Here is a 21539-nt window from a genome sequence, read left to right as displayed (position 1 = left end):
AACAGCAGCAATTCGTATGATGGCATATGGTTGCCCAGCTGATGCAGTCGACGAATACCTCCGACTTGGTGAGACCACCGCGCTTTTATGCTTGGAACATTTTGTACAAGGAATCATAGATTTATTTGGAGAAGAATATCTAAGAAGACCCACACCAGAAGATCTTCAACGACTCCTTGATACTGGAGAGGAGCGCGGATTTCCCGGGATGATAGGAAGCATCGATTGTATGCATTGGGAGTGGAAGAATTGTCCGACCGCTTGGAAAGGTCAATATACACGTGGATCAGGAAAACCAACTATTGTTTTAGAGGCTGTAGCTTCAGAAGATCTTTGGATATGGCATGCGTTTTTCGGACCTCCAGGTACCTTAAACGATATCAATGTTCTTGATCGATCACCGATTTTTGATGATATATTACAAGGTCGAGCTCCAAAAGTCAATTATACTGTTAACGGACATAACTACCGTTTGACTTACTATCTCACAGATGGTATTTATCCAAACTGGGATACTTTTGTCCAATCTATTCGAGAACCGCAAGGTCCAAAAGCATCCTTATTTGCTACAAAGCAAGAAGCTGTTCGTAAAGATGTCGAGCGTGCTTTTGGGGTCTTGCAAGCTCGATTTGCCATTGTCAAAAATCCAGCTCTTTTGTGGGATAAAATAAAAATTGGAAAGATAATGAGAGCATGTATCATTCTTCATAATATGATCGTGGAAGATGAACGAGACAAGTACACTCTTACTGATGTATCAGTTTTCGAACAACCGGAATCAAGCCGAAGTTCACATGTCGATTTAAACTTTTCAACACAGATGCCTACAAATCTCCATAATGTTATGGGCATGCTGACCATTCGGAATGAAGTCCGTGATAACCAAATACATCAACGACTGAAAGTTGATTTGGTTGAGAATATATGACAAAAGTTTGGAACTCCTCAAGATTTCAGCTAATCGTTTTTTTTTCGTTCACGATTTGTATTTGTATTATTAATATGTTTTGTGTAATATTTATTAAAACTTTTATGTATGCTTTTATTTTAAATCATTCTACTTTAAAAAAAAAATATTTAAGGAACCTCAATGTGGTTTCTACCAATGGAGGATGAAAAATTAAATACACTAACATGAGTCCTTAAGCTATCAAATCACAAAATTAAATACTACTTTAATGTTAAGTACCCATTTACTGATGGAGGTGGTCTTAGATGCTAATCACATAGTAAGTTAGGTACTAACTTTTTGATGTGATATTGATGTATACATTTTTTGTGATTGTGTTGTAAAAACTGATGTTCGTATGTACGTACGATAAACCATCTGTAACAATAAAAGACTAGGATTTGCGCTGATTAAATTATCTTATTAATATATTTTTACTAACTTATTAAGAAATAAAATTTATATATTTTTGATTTTGAAGTTACATTTAATTTTTATAATATCATATTTTTACTTTTTTTGGACAACATAAGATGAAAAATTAAAATATTAAAAAAACAGTTATAAATTAGATTATGCTTATAATTTATAATTTGTAGTATAGTTTGGTTATGGACCACATTAAGATAACATAAATTTTGCAGATCGACTATTATTATATTTAAGGTCCAAATATAGAAAGATGATATTATTATTTGTTTGCAACTGATACTTTGTATAGAATAAAAATTAGGTTAACATGATTTTATCATTAACTATTACGAAAGTTCATTATTAATGTTTTCCTAGACTATGTAAAACGATTAGGCAGGTGCCAAAGTTTTTTCTTAATATTCAATATAAATTTTATAATTTAAGTTATAAAGAATTGTGTTGCAAGAAAAAAATATTTTGATATATAAGTTTGTTTGGTAATAACAAAACAACTTAATTTTGTATTACTCTTTATATAAATTTCTATAGGCGAGAAATATCTGAAAACCGAACAATATTTTTTTTTATTAACAAAAGTTTTTTGAACAAGTGTATCTCTTTACTATTAATAAAAAATCAACACTTAAAAAAATAATTATTTTACGATTTATAGCAAAAAAAATGCAATACTTAGACCATAATATATCAAATTTTGATTTGAATTATTTTTCAAGTAATACAGACTAAGAGTATATCTTACAAAAAAATTTTTAAAAAATTATTATGTTGCATCACAATATAAATTAACGTTGAACCATTTTAAAAAATAATCTTAATTAATAAGATCACCGAGTATTAATTTAATAATATCGTGGAGCATTTAATTTATCATATCATATACATTTATGTTTAGATTAATATAAATTTTTGTAACAACTGAATGTTGGACTTACTAATTTTGGACTTACTAATTTTTAATTAATTTTTATGCTACCATGTAAGTCAAATTGATATCCTAATTAATTGACCCCTAAACAAAATTATTTTCAATTAATACAAATTTAAGGTTACAATTTTTTTAATGTTTCTTTATTAATATATAGAAACTATTATTCTATCAAATATTTTATAGTGAAAATAGTTGTAACTTTGCGTAATCTATGAAGTAATTATTTGACCGTGTTAGTAACACTAGAACTTATGGAATTTTTTTTTTTTTTTTTTTTCTAACATTTGGTGCAAACTTATGGAAATTTAGAACATACATTTTTATGATTAGGATTAAGATCTAGAATGCCTAGATAGAATTTCTGGATTATGGTTGATGACTAACTTGTATGTGAAATGTTCTATTAAATATGCAGCTAGCAAAGTATGTTCAAGTATGTTCGTTATTGAATAATATGACCACATAATTACATTATAAATTATGAAAAATGATAACCATTTTCACTACAAAACATGTCCCCCTATCAAGTACACATATATTTGATAGAAATACTATTTATCATGGTTTATTATACAAAAAGACATCACCTGTTACAAACTACTACAAAAAAATTATACATTATATCTAATCAAAAAGTTCATATCTAACTTACCAGGTTCTTATCGTCTAAAAACATCATATATAGAATAACTCGGAGCAGTTGAGACAGTAGTCTGTTCTATCGGTTCATCCGCTGGGTATATATTGGATAAGTAGGGATGTCTCTTAAGTGGCTATTCGAATCTATATTTGTTTCTCGGGCAGGAAGCTATCAAGTATCCCACATCTCCACAGATTAGACATATCAGAAACAAATCTTATCTCTCAAAGTAACTCATCGTATGGTATAGAAATCTATGAAAATCCACATGTGGTCAAGCCTTTGTATGCTGTCTCAAAGGACTAAAACTTTTATAGAGAATGTATGAGAAAAATGGACTTTAGAGTCGGGCTTTTATACGCTGTCTCAAAACGTTTAAAGATTTTTAGTAATTAATATAAAATTAATTGCTTATTATGGAGATCACGATCTGGATTCAGCCCCACGTGTAGTGTTCAACAACACTGGCTACACACGTATTCCAACATGTGTCTTTCATGCCTTGAGCTTCATTCTCCAGTCTTCGAGAAACTGAACATCTCCAAAAGACGTACCATTGTTTTCTAATTTGGATTATAAACCGGTTTAGTTTGATTTACTTTGATGAGTATTTGTTATTTACAATTATAAAATCAAAATTATTAATGGGACATGAACTTTCTATTTTTTCTTTTGTTAACACATCAAAATATTGACTACAAAATATTATACTGATTCAATGAATTACAAAATATTGAAAATATCACAGGGCAAAAAGTCATCTTGTAGAGTAAGGTATATGTTAATCTAGATGAGGTTCTAACCAATTGGTTTTAAGTTGGAAGCTCATCTAGCTTAACATGGTATCAGAACCCGATCCACGCAGTCTGAACCGATCCACATCGATCTGGTTTAAAGTTGGTCCATCGATCTTTATCCGAGTATTCCGAGATTGACGCTAAAAAAATCATCATCTCGAAAGGACGTATTAGACACAAAGTATCTCACATCGGATGTTGGAAGGGATCTTTAGTAATATATAAGATAGAGGGGTCATTCCACTTATCACCAATTAGTTTTAGGTTAGAAGCCCATCTAATTTATCAGCATCCACATAACAAGATCATTCTTCATTTAAGCCCATCATCTTACATAACAAAAAATATTTAAGTTGGTCATTTCACATGAAAGTTTTTTTTTTTTGTAAAAATGTTAAGATATTATTATCAATTTTCAAGTTTTTAACAAAAGTGATGAGAAGCAGAACAAAAAAAAAACAGATTAACACATGAACAACTACAACAAGCAGAACCCACTGACCGGAAACCTCAACTAGTATATGAGAATTTTCTTATATATATTGACCTAAAGCTTTTCAAGTTCAGACTTCTCTCAAGACTTGATCCTCTTGATCTAACCGGGGAAAAATGAGATGTGTTAGAAGAGCTTAGTTGAACTTGCTCAAGAACCCGAAACTGAAACTCTGAAGGGTCAACTCTCATGCACCCAGCACTCCATCTCGAATTTAGCTCCTTTGTGTGAATCTATACCCTTTCATTATCTTCTCCTTTTGCATCTCGTATTCTTCATTGTCTATTTTGTCAAACAGATGATCAAACCGGTTTTCTTAAAAAGGCATACAAACGAAAGGTTGGGACGCAAAACAAATTGTTTAAGTAACACCACATTTTTAAATTTTTATTCATATACAAACGGAATGAAAAAGAAAATTATCACATTCCAGAACAAAACACAAAAGTGATAGTCACATGATTTTTTTTTCCTCACTTGCTCTTTGTTCCTTAGTGCTGCTACTGGTCGCGGTTTCTCTAGGTGGTCGCACGATGAGAATAGGACATTTCGCATGTTGAGCACAGTAATCACTCACACTCCCTAGAAAGACCCTGCATGCATCCCAAACTAATGTTCAAAACCGTTGACCAAATGATTCATGTTATGAGAATACAAATTTCAAAGTTGTAACCTCTTGATCATGCCAAGTCCACGGCTACCAACAACAAGAAGATCCACGTGAGTTTGTTCTACCGCTTGGCATATCATCTCCTTAGGATCTCCTTTCAATATCATCGTTTATGTCTTCACCTAAAACATCAAAACCAAAATCTCGAGAGTAACTTATCAACTTATCCAAGATTGAACCTGAGATTTTAAGAGACCATAAACATATTTTTCAACTAATTTAATAAAAAAAACTCATGAGAATTTAGTGGTCATGTATAACGACATTTTAAAGACATTGTGAGGAACCATCCGCTGTGGTGGAAAAGGCCCTTAACTTATCTCATGGATACATTATCTTTTTTTGTAGTTACATATCACGCACCATTTTGCCACGACATATCTCCAGTGACCGTGTGAACAACTTGATCGTGCTCTCTTCTCGTGCTTTCTTCATTGATTCTGGAACTGAATCTGTCGCATACACCGCCGAAGCTATGAATAATTCAAATCCCGTAATATGTATGTGAATCAATTCCCATAATTCATGCATAGAAAATTTTATACAAATGAAAAAGAGATGATTTTTTTCTTGTTTCACCAGTTCCACCAGAAGGGTAGATATATTGAAGGTAAGTTGGATGGACATGAACCAACGTCAGTAAACCACCTGCTTGATCGGTTTCCGGTTCTGCGCTAATAACATCTCTGAGATGTTCTACTGCCCATTCCAACGCATAGAAGCTATTCTTGCTTTCATCCATCGCAACCATAACCTTCAACTTCTTTTTGTTATGCTTACCCATCGTTGTTGTAGCTTCCGTGTCCACACCAATCGCATCAACGTAAGTCTCCATATGTTTATCCGTACGTTTTCTTCTTTTTTTTCTTCTTATTGTATGGTTTAATTTGTTTATTCGGCTTTAGCCACTACTTAGATGTGTTTTCATAGAATATATATTGTATCGGGCGTTACGTACCGCTAATGTGCATCACGTGGAAGCTGGAGACTGACATATGTTTTACGATGGATCTTTGGATTGACACATCTCATTTGTGATGGAGACGTGTCATGTTCCTAGTAGATAACGTTTGTTTTGTATATTCAGTGAATCGATAAATCTTTATAGTAAAAAAAATACTTTTGGTTTAGTATGGTTCCAGTTACTAGGCCTGGGCGTTCGGTCCACCGATCAATTTCGGTTCGGTTATATCGGTTTTTCGGATTTTCGGAACTAAGTGTACAAGTACCATTCGGTTTTTCCAAAATTTCGGTTTGGTATCGGTTCGGAAGCAACCGTTTCGGATCAGTTCGGGTGAAGCAATCAAAATCCGGTGAAGTCCAATTACACTTTCGGATCAGTTCGGTTTCGGTTTTTAACAACCAAAGACATTCATATATAACCAAACTAACCGAAAAAACCGGAGACAATCATATATAACCAAACATCCGAACATTTCATTGAGGCAAACATAAGTTCAAACACACCAAAATCCCAATAAAACACAAGTCTTAGACACAACAAAACAAGATATCTTTGTGTCTAAACTTAGAAATAACATTCAAGCCGAAAACAAGTTCAAATTGCCGGAAAAAACACAACTTCAAACCGAGATAAAGAAAAAAAGTGTTCATGTAGCCATGATCTTCTTAAGCAACAACAAAGTCTTCTTCTGGAACTATTGTGTCTCCATACTCTGAAAACACAAAGTTCAAACCAATCACTAAAAACTTAACATTCATATTATAAGAAAAGAAGATTTAAAAGTATGGGATTTTACCTCTTTCAAGCCTGTCAACTTCTTCAAGATCAGCTAGTATTTGAGGATTTGAAAGCACTCTTGACTCCAATTTAATGTCTTGCTTCATCCACTGCTCTGTGCACATCAAAACATCCACCACGTAATGGGTTAAACAGCTCTTGTGTGGTTCTAGAAGCCGACCAGAAGTGCTAAAAGCACTCTCTGAAGCAACTGACGAGACTTGTAATGCTAAAACATCCCGAGCAATCTCGGACAAGACATGATACTTAACTGAGTTCTTTCTCCACCATGAGAGTACATCATACTCCGTTCCAATCATCAGGTCAGGGTGCTCCACAGACTCTTTAAGGTATGTTTCCAACTCATCCTTCTTTTCTCTAACCCCTATTTCGTTTAGCTTCTGCTTGTACGTCACATCCATTCTTTTGTAACCCACAAAGTCGTCCACAAGCTCCATCCTTTCAACACTTTGGTCTCTCGGCTGAGTTGAGTGGTCAGACTGAGATGATTGTTCACATGGATCAACCCTGGCTTCTTGTCTTGAACTGTACTCTTTGAACAAACTCCTCAAGAGACACATCAAGGACTCATACATCTCCTTGTAGTCAGTTGTATCTAACCCATATAACTCTTCAAAACACATCTTTGCAAGCTCCAACTTGTTGTTGGGGTCGAAAACAGTGGCCACAATTAACATCATGTTAATATTCTTCATGCCATTCCAATACCTCTCAAACTTCTTGAGCATTTATGTCGCCTTAGACCTCATCTCAGAATCAGAGCTGCTGGAAAGTCCTACCAGATTAGTCGCAATGGTTACAATCTCACCATAGCACCTATGGGAATTGAGTGAAGTTGAAGCCGAGACCACCAGTGTCGAGTTGTAGAAGATGAGCAGAAATCGACACAACTTACAACAGCATTCCAATCCCTTAGCTGAGGAGGTCCTACCCTTTTTTCTCCATTTTCAAACTCGCTGAAATGATCGTTGTAGAGCTTATCTTCTGCTTCCATCTTATCGAAAGCCACCTTGAACTTTAGAGTTGTTGTCAACATTAGATAGGTTGAATTCCACCTTGTCTTGACATCCAACGGTAGACTCCCCCTTGTAATCTTACCAGAGTCGACTTTTAGCTCAAAAGATCTCAACCTGTTAGTATGCGATCTAACATAGGAGATAACATTGCGGATAGAAACCACATTCTGATCTATTTCAGCCATTTCATCCCTAACTATCAAGTTAATGATATGGGCACTACATCTCATGTGTAAAAACTCCCCATCTAACACAAAAGCCTGATCATAACCTAAAGCAAAACTACTCTGAAACATCCTCAAAGCTGAACTATTGGCTGTAGCATTATCCACGGTTATGCAAAAGACATTTATTATTTCCCATTCAGACAAGCACTCCAGAAGAACATTTGCTATAGTCTGACCTTTGTGTTCCGTGATGTGCGTGAACCCTATGATCAGCTTCTTTAACCGTCATGAAGCATCAATGTAGTGAACTGTGATGACCATATAACTCGCACCTGTAAACATTGTACAGTAAGAACCCCATGATCAGCTTTCTAGTATGTATACAAGAATCAAAAGATGTCAAATGTATAAATGATTACCTGTAGTTGGAGAGACCCAAATATCCGTTTTCAAAGACACTATTTGATTGCTACACAAGAACCATTTCTTGAGGGCATCTTTCTTTTCCACATACATCTTGATAATGTCCTTAGTCGCAGTTCTTCTTGAATGAGGAGTGTACCCAAAGTTAACCTACAACATAGAAAAGAGAAGACATTGGTTACAATTAAACATGAAAATTGAAGACATTAGTCACAATTTACAATCAAGACATTACTAACCTTGAGACAAAAATGTTTCTATGCTACGCTTTCAACAAATGATAACGGCAATTGTCCTATGACAACCATCTGATTTGTCGCTTCTCTCAACTGACCGTCAGTCAACTTTGCTTTCTTGAGTTTCCCTTCATCATCAATGTTTTGCTGCTGATCGTTTTGTCCAGCCGACCAAACAAGATGGCTCTTACATTTCTAAAGATGGCTCCTTAGATTGGATGTCCCTGAGCTTGTGAGACACGAAAATGTGTTCTGACAGTAGTTGCATACACACTTGTTTCGATCTTCTTTAGTCCTCGTGTAATGGTGCCAAACGTCAGATCTTGTTGGGAGAATACGCTTCACTTTGCTTGTCGCTCCACTAGCCCTCTCCGTTTCTTTCCTCGTGTTGGTACTATCAGGTGCTTGAATGTTTCCGGTATCATTTTTGTTTCGGGTTTGTCGGTCAAAAGATGATGTTGAGTCCATCTGCAAAACCGTAAACTAAAAATCAATAACAAACACAAAAACATATGTTCGTAACTATTACGAACCAAAATCATAATCGATTCGAGTTAATTCAACAAAGAACTGATAAAAAAATTCGAAGAACAAGAAGAATTGAAGAAAGAGAGAGATACCTTCGATTGGATTCTCGATTGCTCGTGGGAAGAAGAAGATGGAGAGGGTAATTCATTTATAGTGGCCAGTTTAAAATTGTTAATGATGATGATCAATAATCGATGAGTTTTTGATTTGGGAACTAGGGTTCGTCGGCCACGCTTCACGGCTCACGCGTTCAACGAAGAGTTTTTGTTTTGTGTATATGTGTAAATGAATGTATGTATATATGAGACACGCATATAAAATGCTCGGTATGTTCGGTTAACCTGTCTGGACTTCGGGTTGAAACCGACCCGGCCCGTAGCCGAAATGTGTGGGCTGCAAAGTCCAATCGGTTATTTCCTTGGGTCCGCTACCGGTCCAAAACCGATACTTCGGTTCGGGCTACACTATGGGCTTCGGGTACAGTATACAACGCCCATGCCTACCAGTTACTATTACACGTTAGGCTTCGAACGGTGTAAGTTTTAGGATGTCTTTGGTTCTTATTTTTTTCTCCCTTAGCTCAAAACATCAACTTTCTATTAAATCAAAGTTAAATTTACAAATGTTTATTTTGTTGAACATAAAAGTAGGTAAAATGACCATAGAATACAGTTTAGGAACACAAATCAAACTTTTTTGAAATTTGGTTTCTGTAGAATTTGTAAAAGAAATAGTTTGTTTTAGCTGTCCATTTAAGTGTTAAAGTTTTAGTTTTTTATATGATTAATAAATCTTGTTAAAAAAAGTGATTAATAAATCATTTTTATCCCTTGTTTTCTCTCCAAAAAATGTAAAAACAAGAACTATAATTTGAAACAAAAATCTTACATCAAAAGGACGAAAAAATAAGTTTAGGATTAAAACCAAAACCGGCTTAATTTCGGTTTTGAATTAGATTAATCTAATTATGGTTTCGTCATGTGTGTCTCGGCCGGGCCTCGGATTATCCCTAGCAATGTCTCTTTCTTTAAAACCATAAACCCTCTCATTACAGAGTCAAACATCGTTGCGATTCCTGACTCATATTAATGGGACAGCAGCAAATGGAGAAGAAGTTCACTTGGGTTTCACCAAACATATCCTATTGTCTAGGCAACACGTGCTACTCTCCTCCCTACTCCGTCGCCGGCTGCGACTGGTAACCTAGACTAGAGAAACCTTTTTACTCACATTTTCTTGTTCTGTTTTGGGTTTGTGATTTGATTTTATACGGGTTTTGTTTTGTACAAGGTACCTCTCTGCTTGTCCTAAAGGAGACTACTTGTGCTTGTATCTTGAACTTGAGCCTGAATCTCTGCCTCCAGGATGGAGTAGAGACGTGAGGGTTACCTTCACTCTTGTCAACAAGGGTTAGCGTTATACGAACAAAACATTAGGTGACTGCTTGTTATTTACGTTTCAAGTTTTTGTAGTAGAATCTCTATATTTGCTTGAGTAAAGTTTCAATCTTTATTTATCAAAATTCAAGTTCATTTGATCACTTTGATGAGACAGTTTCTTGGACATGACAGGAGCACAATGCTGTTTCGATGCAAAGAATAGCATTCATGGTTTTGAAGAGTTTTTACCGCTTTCTAAACTTTTGTATACACATGAAAGATTTATGGTGAATTACAGACGCATTGTCCTCGCTGAGATACATGTTTTGCCAGATATTGTTGTACCAAAGGAACCCGTGAAGGTTATTGAACCACTTAGCTGCAAAGTAGGAAACCACATTGCGGAGGCATCTGCCAACATAGCTGAGGGAGACTCTTCGTGTCAAGTTGTCCAAACAACTGTGAATGTTTCTAAAGAGAATGTACATGTTGATGCTGCTGCTGCATCTGAGGAGCTGCTGCTGCATCTGAGGAGCTGTCAGATGCTGATGATGGAGCTGCTGATAATGATGATGATGATGATGATGGAGCTGAGGAGGGTTCGGATGATGATGATAACACGTCTGAAGAAGCCCCAGATGATGTTGATGCATCCATAGAGAATCTGGCTGATGATGATGGTGCTTCTTCTCCTGTTTCAAATGATGATGATGATGGTACGTCTGAAGAAGCCTCAGATGATAGTGATGCATCCGAAGACAATCTGGCTGATGATTATGATGATGATGATGATCCTTTTAGCCAATCAGACGCTTTGGAGGACCTTTCTCATACAATGGCAATCCATGTTGTAAGCTGTAACGGTGAGACTGAGGTTTTTAGCGGTGGAAGCGCACCTAAAGAAGATGTCGATGATGAGGCTTTATCTCTTGCTTCGAATGGAAGTTCTCTACACCAAGTGAAGTCCTTGGAGGCTGCCTCTCAGACAGTAGAAAATGGTGGTGGACGTAGGGGGTTTAACAATGTAATATCTGTTACTGAGATCTGTAATAATGTGGTTAAGGAGATTCAACCAGTAAAGGAAACGATGAATGTCAATGGTTTTGAGGTTTTTTCTTCTCAGGTAAGAACGTCATAACGTCATAACGTCATAACGTCTTCTATTGTTATTAGAGAGAAAGCTCTCATCTGAAAATTGAATGGGACCGCATGCATATATCATATGTCCCAATGCCTTAGTTTTATGGGGAAAACCTTTATTTAGAAAATAATAAGTGGTGCATATCACTGGTTATGTTCTTTTCAAACAAAGTTTTAACGTTGTTTATGGCTAGCAGGTAGAGTCGGTGAGCTATATATTCAGAAGACACCCAGACATAGCATTAGCCATTAGGCTTCCGTCCAAAGAACCAACAGATCAGAAGAGCTTACCTGAATGAACTCCTTAGCCTCATCGAGGTTCTGTGCCAGTCACCAGATAAACTCTCTGAGGATGATCTGAGAAATGCTGATGACACACTTGCTGATCTGATTGTTGTCGGCTTCAAATTGAATTGGCTAAAGTCAAAGCTGAATGAAGTCACTGAGAAGAAGAAGATGGAACAGGGTACTGGGGCAAGGTTGAAAACAATGGAGGAACAGTTGCAGAAGCTGAAGCTAATGTTCTTGAATCTTGAAACTCAGCTGCAAACGGAAAAGGTGGAGGCTTTGGCCGCAAGAGCTCCTCTCTCGTTCAGTGATGTTGTTTGCTGATTTGCTAGGATCCTTGTAGACTTGTAGATGAATCCTTTTTTTTCCTTTTGATGTCTCAGAACTAGTCTCAAGTTCATACTTTATGTAAGGCACTTATGCTAGTTCAGAGTATTATTCCAAAAACAACATTATTTAATCTTACTCCTAAACCTCCTTTTCAAAAGGAGTTTTTGCTTCTGAAGTCATCTTTTTTTTTCTTTTAGACACTATGCTTGAGCTTCTTTGGCTTCTTCTTAATGAATGCCAGAAAACTGTTATCTTATCAATGTCCTTCCATTTGATCCAAAAAAGAAAAAAATCAATGTCCTTCCTAAGAAGACTCGGCTTTCCCTCAAGATAGAAGGGATGAAACTGCTCATCCAAACGTTTCAATAGCTCCCAATACTCAAAATCCGGCAAACCTGCTTCAACCGAAACAAATGAAAACATTTTAAAGGATATAAAAACTGAAATTATTAACGTCCAGTTATACTAATACAGTTTTATTGAGTTATACTTAGTTATAACAAAATATTTCTATTCAGTTATTGATATATCATGGTCTTTTAAAGTTTTGACCATGATATAAAACCTTATTTAAAGTCTATATTATATATTTTGAGTCGTTTTTAGAATCTTTACAAGTTTGCAGATTCCGGAGTAAATGAAAGATTGAAGAGAATTAGCACCGACAAGTCAAGCTTGGAGTTGATATTTGAGAATGAAGTTTATCGACACTCATCTTGAAAACCCAATTCAAAATATTTCATTTAAGATATTTTGGATTGGGTTTTTCGTAATTTTATAATACCTACAATTAAATAATAATGTTTATATAAACATACACATATATGTATTTTGAGAATTTCATGGAAGAATTCGCTATTGAGGATGCTCTGACACCATATTACTGCATTAGTGAAGTTGTTATACTGAGTGCTACCAGCTCTACTGAATTCAAATATATAGGTGAAGGCCTTGTTCTGCGCGACATGCGACTAAGATTACGTTCGTTTATGTGTCGCGCGACCTACGACTTGCGACCTGCGACCTGCGACCTGCGACCTGCAACTAAAACTATGTTCGTTTCTGTGTCGCGCGACGTGCGATCTGCGACGTACGACCAGTGGCGCGATCAAAATTTTCTTAATTTTTAGTCGCTGTTTTTTCAGACGACTTGAATGGGAACCTGCGACTTGTCGTGCGATCAGTCGCGCGACATCAAAACGAACAACAACCTGCGACTTGTGACATGCGACCAATGGCAAGTCGCGTGTTACGCAACAGCAAAACGAATAACCACCTGCGATCAGTCGCATGTCGCATGTCGCGTGATAGGTAAAGGAACATGGTCGAAATCAAAGAAAACTGAGAAAAATACAAAAAAATGTTGAAAGTAGAAGATGAAACCTAAATAACTAAGTAAATAAACAGAATTCTCCGGACATCGTTTTGTCATCTTTGACGGTTGATGCTCTTCTGCTGTTATGTAAGTCGAAGCCGCCACAGTTTATTCTTCAAATTGAAACATAAACCAAAGAAAAACTTCATAATTCTTCGTATGCACCGCAATTTGAATGAACCCAAAATTAAGATTTCAATTAAATTCAAAATTGTGGAAAAAGGTGAAAAAGAAAAGAAGAAAAAAGAAAGAGAGACATTGAAAGAGGGAGATAAATTTCGTAAATCGTTGAAGAAAGTAAAAGAACATGGAAAGACAAGAAAGAGAGATACAAAGAGAGAATGAGGAGAAAAAGAAACATGTGACTGGTAATCTCTTTTACATATATATTTTTTTGATCAAATGTAATCTGGCATACATTATTTAAAAATCGTTACAACTTGTGAGGTAAGAGATCCCCTATATATTATTTGCAGTGTTTTTAAAATCGGACCGATCTGATGGTTGGACCGGGTTCGACCGTGAACCGGTTATATAGCCGGGTTGGTCTAGTAATTGGTTCGACCATGAACCGGCCACATAGCTGGATTATTTTTCAAAGTTATTAAACCAATAAAAACCACTAAAACTATCGAAAATCTATAAATCTATCGAAAATCTATAAACCATCCATATAAACAAGAAACTAATTTATATTTATAATATTTTATGTTCAAAATTGATTTATATTTTAACTATGCATCATGTTTACTAATAATACTTTTATATTTACATACTAAAAAATATTAAACCATATTATTGAACCAGGTTTGACCCGGTCGAACCATATTGAACTGTGACCCAAAATATTTCTGGTTCAGCTTCCGGTCCGGTTTTAAAAATACTGATTATTTGAGAAGCATTACAACTTCTTTTTGTAGCCACATGTCATCATTAAAATGATTTTTAGAATCATTAGAGAAATATGTTGGTTCATCTAGTTATATAATAAGTTTTTTATTAAACTAACAATAAATTCATCATTAATGTACTTTATTATTTCCTTAAATAAAATTTACGGAATTGACTAATGTGGCTAAAGTATATATGACAATTAATGATTTTGAATAATAAAGATTTGATAAAAATAGTGTATCTTCTATCATATTTGTTTAATTTTAAACTAATAATTAAATTAAACAACCACAATAACCATATAATAAAAATTTAGATTTTTATGTATATGTTATATTTTGAATTTTTACAAACGACTATAAATTAGTAAAACTGTTAAAAGTCTCACATTCAAATTTTATGATCCATGGTTTAAAATTTTTGTTATGACAAAATACAAATGATTACAAAAACTATATAAGTAAAAAGTCTAATTTAATTAGTTATAAAGATTAATATATATATCGTTTTAAATTAAACTATAAACCACATAAAATACAATATATTAGTTTCAAAATTTACTTTGATTATATGTTCGCACCAATTTAATTATATATTTAGTAGTTACTGACTTTTAATTATTTAATATATATTTATTATTTCATAATATGTAAAAATATTTAATACATAAAATAATTTACATATATAATGTTGATCCCGCGCAAGGCGCCGATCTTAACCTAATGCGTGTAATATATTACTATAATGACTCTTAAAATCTTTAGAGAATTTAGTTCGTCCATCTAAACATATAATATAGTTTTTGCTAAATAACCATTAAATTAATTAGTAGTCTACAAAAAAGTTATTATTCTTTTATTCGTAAATAAAAGATACAAAATTACCTAATATGATTAATATATATATATGAAAATTAATAATTTTGAATAGTAAAGATTTGTTAACAAATTATATATATTCTATCATTTTTATTTAATTTTATATTATTAAAACAAATTTAACAATTACATTATGATATGTTAAATTTAAAATAAAAAAAACGACTATAAATTACTAAACTGTTAAAACTCTCACATTGAAATTGTTTTGATCAACAGTTTAATTTTCTTTTGTTATATCAAAATACAAATAATCATAAAATCAAATGAGTATAAAGTTTCATTTAATATATTTTCAAATTAAAAGATATTATAGTGTATAAAATATTTTAAAAATATCATAATTATAGGAAATCTCTATAATATTATTTGAGGAGTCACTTTCTTACGTGGCGCGCTCACGTTAAATTTTACGATGGTTTATTACGTTGATACCTTTAATAAATTGAGTTTATTATTATAATTACCATTATTAATATTATTTTTTTCTTTCTATTTGATACTTTGCTTTTATAACTAAATTGTTATCAAAAAGGAATTTCATATAAAAGACAATATTTATACATTTTTTTGTTTTTTTTCGTTTTTATTAATAAAATTGTGAAAAAGGAATTTTGTATAAAAATGTAATATTTTTACTATTCAAATACAATATTTTAATATATTTGACACATGTGACTAATAAAAACAAATTTTCCTTGTATACAAATTCAAGTTATATAAACTTTTTCCTTATATTTTAAAAAGTATCTTGGGATATTAAAAATAAAATATATCTTAAATATATCTTTTCTTAATAAAAAGGAAACTATGTGTTTATACCTTTTTGTAGTTATACAATTTTTTTATTTTTACAAAAAAACATCTGCACAATTTTATGGAGTTTTCTTTTATTTTTACACTATAAATCCTTACTCCTAATATTATTTGAATGCATCCAAAATCTATATAAATAAACAACTGATTTCATAAATCTAAACAATTTAACAATCAACATAAATATAAACTATCATTCAATCATTAATTGTTCACAGAAAATTTTCAAAAATTATGTATTTCGTTTGTAGGAAAACAACTCCCATGGGTTCCATAAAAAAAATTCGTTATTCTTTACAGATATGCACGATCAAAATAAATAAGCATCATGAGGTTTTAGAAAAAATATCTTAAAGAAGATGTTTCTGTTGAGATGGTTTTTATTAATGATAAGATCATTTTAAAACTCACATTTTCAACTTCTGCTAATCCTACAATTATTAAAATCAAAATTGAAGAAAAAGAATATTTTTCATGCAATAACTAAAGACAATGACTTTGTTAATTATGAAGTTCGAGAAACACCTCGTAAAAGGTGAATTGAAAATAGTTAACATATTTAAGACTAACTTTTACACTGAGGATCTTCGAATTTAGAAATAAGTATCATGGCTAAGTTAAATTTATTGCAGAAAAAAATTAAAACACCGCAAATAAAAAACTTATAAATTAAATTAATTAAAATAACATAAAAATACACAAACAAATACAATTAAAATTAATAAAATATTACCTAAAATATTTTTTAGTTTTTTTTTATATTCATTTCCGCGCATTGGTGCGGATGAGTCATTTAGTATGTATCATATTTAAATTGATAAAATTAAATGCTTTTACAATTTTAGTTTGATAAAATCTTTAAAAATACATATTATTAAAAAACAGTTTTTTTCAAAAAAAATTATTTAACAAATATTTTATAAAAGATTACATGTAGTAGTATGTTTTTATATAGTTTGGTATATCAGGGTTGAGGATATATATGTAATTTACATTTTTGCTTTAAAAAAGTTTCGAAATTAAAAGTAGAAAGGGACCCTCTGAACTCTTCTTCTTCCTTTAATTATGCTCGAGTGACTTTACCTTCTCAAGAATGAATGCGAGGGAACTGTTAGCTTATCAGATTTCAGCTCTCTAAGGTGACCTTTTCTTCTCTACTAATCACTCGAGTTCTCGGTCTTAACGTGTTACTTGGTCTCAGATGTCCTACAATCAGTCAACATCCGACAGAAGCGATATTCAATACCGGAGAACTAGGCGATCCACCGGCTACCATCAGCAGCAGCAACAACCACACCGATCTTCCCCCGCCGGTTACGGTAGGGGAGCCGGCACCGGAGCTGTGACCGACTCTTCCACCAACGTTGATCCTTGCTCATCCTCTAAACGCAGGTATTCGATCAATTCGTTGACTTTTTCATTTTCTTTACAACTAGAGAGGCTCGAGAATGTTTCAACCTTTTTGGGTATTTTTTTTCTAGTGGCAGTCTTGAGAAGCCTAACAATGCTCAAGGATGGCATCAGCCTAGGGTGAATCATTCAGTTCCGGACAATCACAATGGTCCCAATGTACAGTCTCGTTCTCAAGGTATGATCTTTGATCACGGAAAGGTGTTTTTCAACATTGCTCCTTTTGGTTAGCTCCACCTTTTTTTTTTTTTGTTATATACTTATAGTTGCAGGAGCGTCCGGTGGAGCTATTCCAAAGGCTCCTACTTCGCAGTCTACCACCTTGAACACAGCTAAAGGTAGGATGACTATTTTTTTTTTTTTCTGGGGTGTGTTAGTGCGTGACTAGATTCTTCTGTACATCTATAAATGTATGTTTTTTAATAATGTTTTCAGCTCCTGGAGATCCTTTTTCACTTGGTCCTGACTTAATGAAGGTATTTTGCTCTGTTCCTTCCTTACGTTTTTTTGGTTTGATTTATCCCATCTACATAACCTAAATCATATGCCCTATTGGTTTTCTAGATTCATGTACGAACTAGCTTAGCACCTTCCTATATGGATGAGCAGAAACGTGCACAGTTCCACACTTTGTATTTTTGTTTGAGTAGCTTGATGCACTGTTTTTTTTTAATCTCAACTAATTTGGTGACTCTATTCCACTATTTTATTGAATTCCTCTCTTAAATATACACATTGTATGCAGGTGACAGTTTGGGGACCTAAACAGGATTTACTGAATAAGGCTGCAGATAATCAGCTGAAGAAAGAGGGGAACAGTCCATCAAGTGAAAAAACAGATGTCCAAGTCCAACATATATCCCTTCCAAGTCATATGCAGAAGTCACCAGTTACAAATATCCGCATTCCTTCGTTGCAGACACCTGATCAGGATCCTCAGGTTCCTCACCCTATGCATTTCGGTGGCCCCAATATGCACATGCAGCCTCCCAATGTGGCTCCAGCCTCGTTTCAGATGACATTATCTACGGGAAATACACTTCAAATCCAGCAGCAGGTGTTTTTCCAGGACCTACCACCATCACATCCGATGCATCAGGCTCAGGGACATGGTTTTGCAACTCCTATGGGGGCTCAGATTCATCCTCAGTTGGGCCAACAAAAAGGACCTTTTTCTTCTCCCCATACTCCTGTGCAGGTGCTGCACAAAGCCGAGAGAAAATACCAAGTAGGTGCAGTTGTAGAACAAGCAAAACAATGGAAATTTAAGGGCATATTGAACAAGTTGACCCCGCAAAACTTTGAGAAACTGTTGGAGCAAGTTAAAAGTGTCAACATCGACAACGCTGTTACGCTTATTGGTGTAGTTTCACAGATATTTGACAAAGCCTTGATGGAGCCTACCTTCTGTGAGATGTATGCAGATTTGTGTTTTCATCTGTCTGGGGCGTTACCTGACTTCAAGTGGAATGGTGAAAAGATTAGCTTCAAAAGATTGTTTCTCAATAAATGTCAAAAGGAGTTTGAGAGAGGAGAGAGAGGAGAGAGAGAAGAGGAGGAGGCCAGTAGAGTTGGTAGAGTTGGTGAAGAAGGACAAACTGAGCAGGAAAGAGAAGAGAAGAGACTCAATGTTCGGAGGAGAATGCTATGTAATATTAGACTTATTGGTGAGTTATACAAGAAAAAGATGTTGACTGAGAGAATCATGCACGCATGCATCCAAAAGTTGCTCGGGTATGATCAGGAGGATCCACATGAAGAGAACATAGAAGCTCTGTGTAAGCTAATGTGTACGATAGGAGTTATGATCGATCATGACAAAGCTAAGGTCCCTATGGATGCATATTTTGAGAGAATGAAAATGCTGTCATGCAAACAAGAATTGTCTTCTTGGGCCAGGTTCATGTTAGTTAATGTCATCGATCTGAGAAAGAACAAATGGCAAGAGAGTGTGAAACTTGAAGGGCCAATTCCGGATACTGTCGGAAATAAAGATTCTTGCGTCTTTCTCAAGGAAACTTCAACGATAAATGAAAGCATGGATGTCAATGGGTTTAATGTTTTGCCTTCACAAGTAAGCTCTCTGTATACATATTCTTGTTTACAAGACATTTTCATTTTTCTTTTTGTCTCCACTTGCAGGTAGAATCTGTGAGGCGACTGTTTGAGAGACATCCAGACATTGCAGTAAGGTTTCGTGCAAAGAACCAACTTCTGAGAAATTCTTGCATGAATTCCCTTCTCAGCTTAATCGAGACACTGTGTCAACCACTTGAAGATCTCTCCAATGAGGATCTTATCGGAGCAGAGATTGCACTGACTTATGTGAAAGATTCAGGGTTTAGTGTGGATTGGTTGGAGAAGAAGCTGGACCAAGTAAAAGAAATGAAGGAGAAAGAGGTGTCTGGTTTAGCCATACTCCAAGTAACAGAGGAGAAGTTACTGAAGCTGAAGCAAAAGTGTGCTGAGCTTGAGGCTCTAGCTGAGGAGCAGAAGGCCGAGTCGTCAGCCACTATAACTCCTCTGTCATTCTACGATGTTGTTTGATGACTTGGGCAGCTTAAGTTGAGCACTTGAGCTCTTACACATATGGGTTTTTAGTATCTAAGGCTCTAAGTTACCATCGTGTCATTGAGCATGTCTCTTTTTGCACTAGGTGCAGTTTCGTATCATATTTTCATTTTATTTTTGTCATTCAGACAAGCAACGACTCTGTGCGTAAGACAAGTAATTGCCATTTCTTATATTTATTTGGTCCGACTTGTTTTAGTTATGGAAATTTGGATTTATATAAAAACAAATAGTTGTAATTTTAACTATTTATTAAAAAATAACATATTTGCTGATTACTTGTTGTGTTTACTATTTGTTAATTGTAAACTACTTATAAATTTCTTGATAATTATTTAAAAGTTATTCGTTTATTTAACTACTTAAACTTTTCTTAAAAGAAAAAAGAAAGTTTTGAAGTAAACTTGTTCAATCATTACAGAAGCCGGCCACACAAGAGAGAAAAGAAAAAGAAAATTCCATAGTCGACGATTTCTCTCTGTGGTTGGCCATGCTCCTCATTGTCGTATGTAAGGCTGGGACGGATCCGGATATCCGGGAAATTTAGGGTATCCGGATCCGGATCCGGATCCGTCGGATCCGTGGATTTAATATCCGGATCCGGATTCGTGGTTTCCGGATATCCGGATTTCGGATATCCGTCTCTATATTCTATTATCCGCGGATATCCAGATCCGCAAAAATAATTAAAAATAATATTTTTTTTGAAAACTAAAATTTTAAAAATAATACATAAATGAAATATTTATACAAGATTTATAAATATATATATATATATATATATATATATGTCTATAATATTGTAAAAACTATAATATAATATTACAAAATTAATTTCTGTATAAATATTATTATATAAAATATAAATATTAATGAAATTTAAAAAGTTAATGTGTTTTAAAAGTACGGATCCGGATCCAGATATCCGGACCTAACAATTAAGATATCCGGATCCGGTTTGGATGGATCCAAGATTTTACTATCCGGATTCGGATCCGGGCACCCCAGATATCCTATTTTCGGAGCGGATCCGGAGCGGATCTCGGATCGAATCCGGATCTCGGATAATAAATCCCAGGCCTAGACGTATGTGAGAGAAGATCTCTTTTTTCTCTTTAATTTTGATCTAGGTTTTATATGGTTTATGGTGTTTTTGGATGAGGGTCTCTTTCTCGTTGGTGTGACTCATCTCAAACCTCTTGTTATGGTTCTTTCGCGATTCTTTTGTCGCTGACCCTCCTTTATGTAGTGTGGGGTTTCATCAGTTGTTGTCAAGTCGAGGGCTGCTTTAGATATGGGTTGTGGTGCTTCTGTTTTTTTCCGGCGCTTGTTGTTATGGTCAATTTGTTTTCGCCTTGTTCTAACTTTTTTTGGATTCGTCGGTGTGAGGTATACTTGCTGTGGAGGTATCTTC

General features: G+C 34.4%; 1 protein-coding gene and 2 pseudogenes across 4 annotated transcripts; 2 read left to right on the top strand and 1 right to left on the bottom strand.

The window, feature by feature from the left end:
* Positions 1–4696: 4696 nt before the first annotated feature.
* Positions 4697–5747, bottom strand: LOC106297737 (annotated as a pseudogene).
* Positions 5748–10132: 4385 nt separating this feature from the next.
* On the top strand, positions 10133–12175 carry LOC106297734 (annotated as a pseudogene).
* Positions 12176–17190: 5015 nt separating this feature from the next.
* LOC106299857 (eukaryotic translation initiation factor 4G-like) lies at positions 17191–20304 on the top strand. Of its 4 annotated transcripts, none has more exons than XM_013735866.1 (7): positions 17191–17283; positions 17346–17536; positions 17632–17732; positions 17821–17892; positions 17990–18030; positions 18300–19628; positions 19697–20304. In XM_013735866.1, exons 2-7 carry the CDS (start codon positions 17346–17348, stop codon positions 20099–20101), a joined length of 2139 nt encoding a protein of 712 aa, XP_013591320.1. In that variant the 5' UTR covers positions 17191–17283; the 3' UTR covers positions 20102–20304. The 4 variants fall into 4 exon arrangements, with proteins under 4 accessions (XP_013591320.1, XP_013591319.1, XP_013591317.1 ...); XM_013735865.1 differs by having other exon boundaries at positions 17626–17732; positions 17827–17892; XM_013735863.1 differs by having other exon boundaries at positions 17626–17732.
* The last annotated feature ends 1235 nt before the right edge of the window (positions 20305–21539 follow it).

This window comes from Brassica oleracea, chromosome C6 (genome assembly GCF_000695525.1).
Source record: "Brassica oleracea var. oleracea cultivar TO1000 chromosome C6, BOL, whole genome shotgun sequence".
Lineage (NCBI taxonomy): Eukaryota > Viridiplantae > Streptophyta > Magnoliopsida > Brassicales > Brassicaceae > Brassica > Brassica oleracea.
The sequence above is the reverse complement of the archived record's forward strand: the minus strand, read 5'-3'. Positions and strand labels throughout refer to the sequence as shown.

What these genes read in the sequence shown, in the direction of transcription:
- LOC106299857 (XM_013735863.1), top strand. Translation starts at nt 17,346, where the DNA reads ATGTCCTACAATCAGTCAACATCCGACAGAAGCGATATTCAATACCGG. An exon ending in TGCTCATCCTCTAAACGCAG is followed by an intron (nt 17,537 to 17,625) that starts GTATTCGATCAA and finishes TTTTTTTTCTAG; the next exon opens with TGGCAGTCTTGAGAAGCCTA. An exon ending in TTGGTCCTGACTTAATGAAG is followed by an intron (nt 18,031 to 18,299) that starts GTATTTTGCTCT and finishes CATTGTATGCAG; the next exon opens with GTGACAGTTTGGGGACCTAA.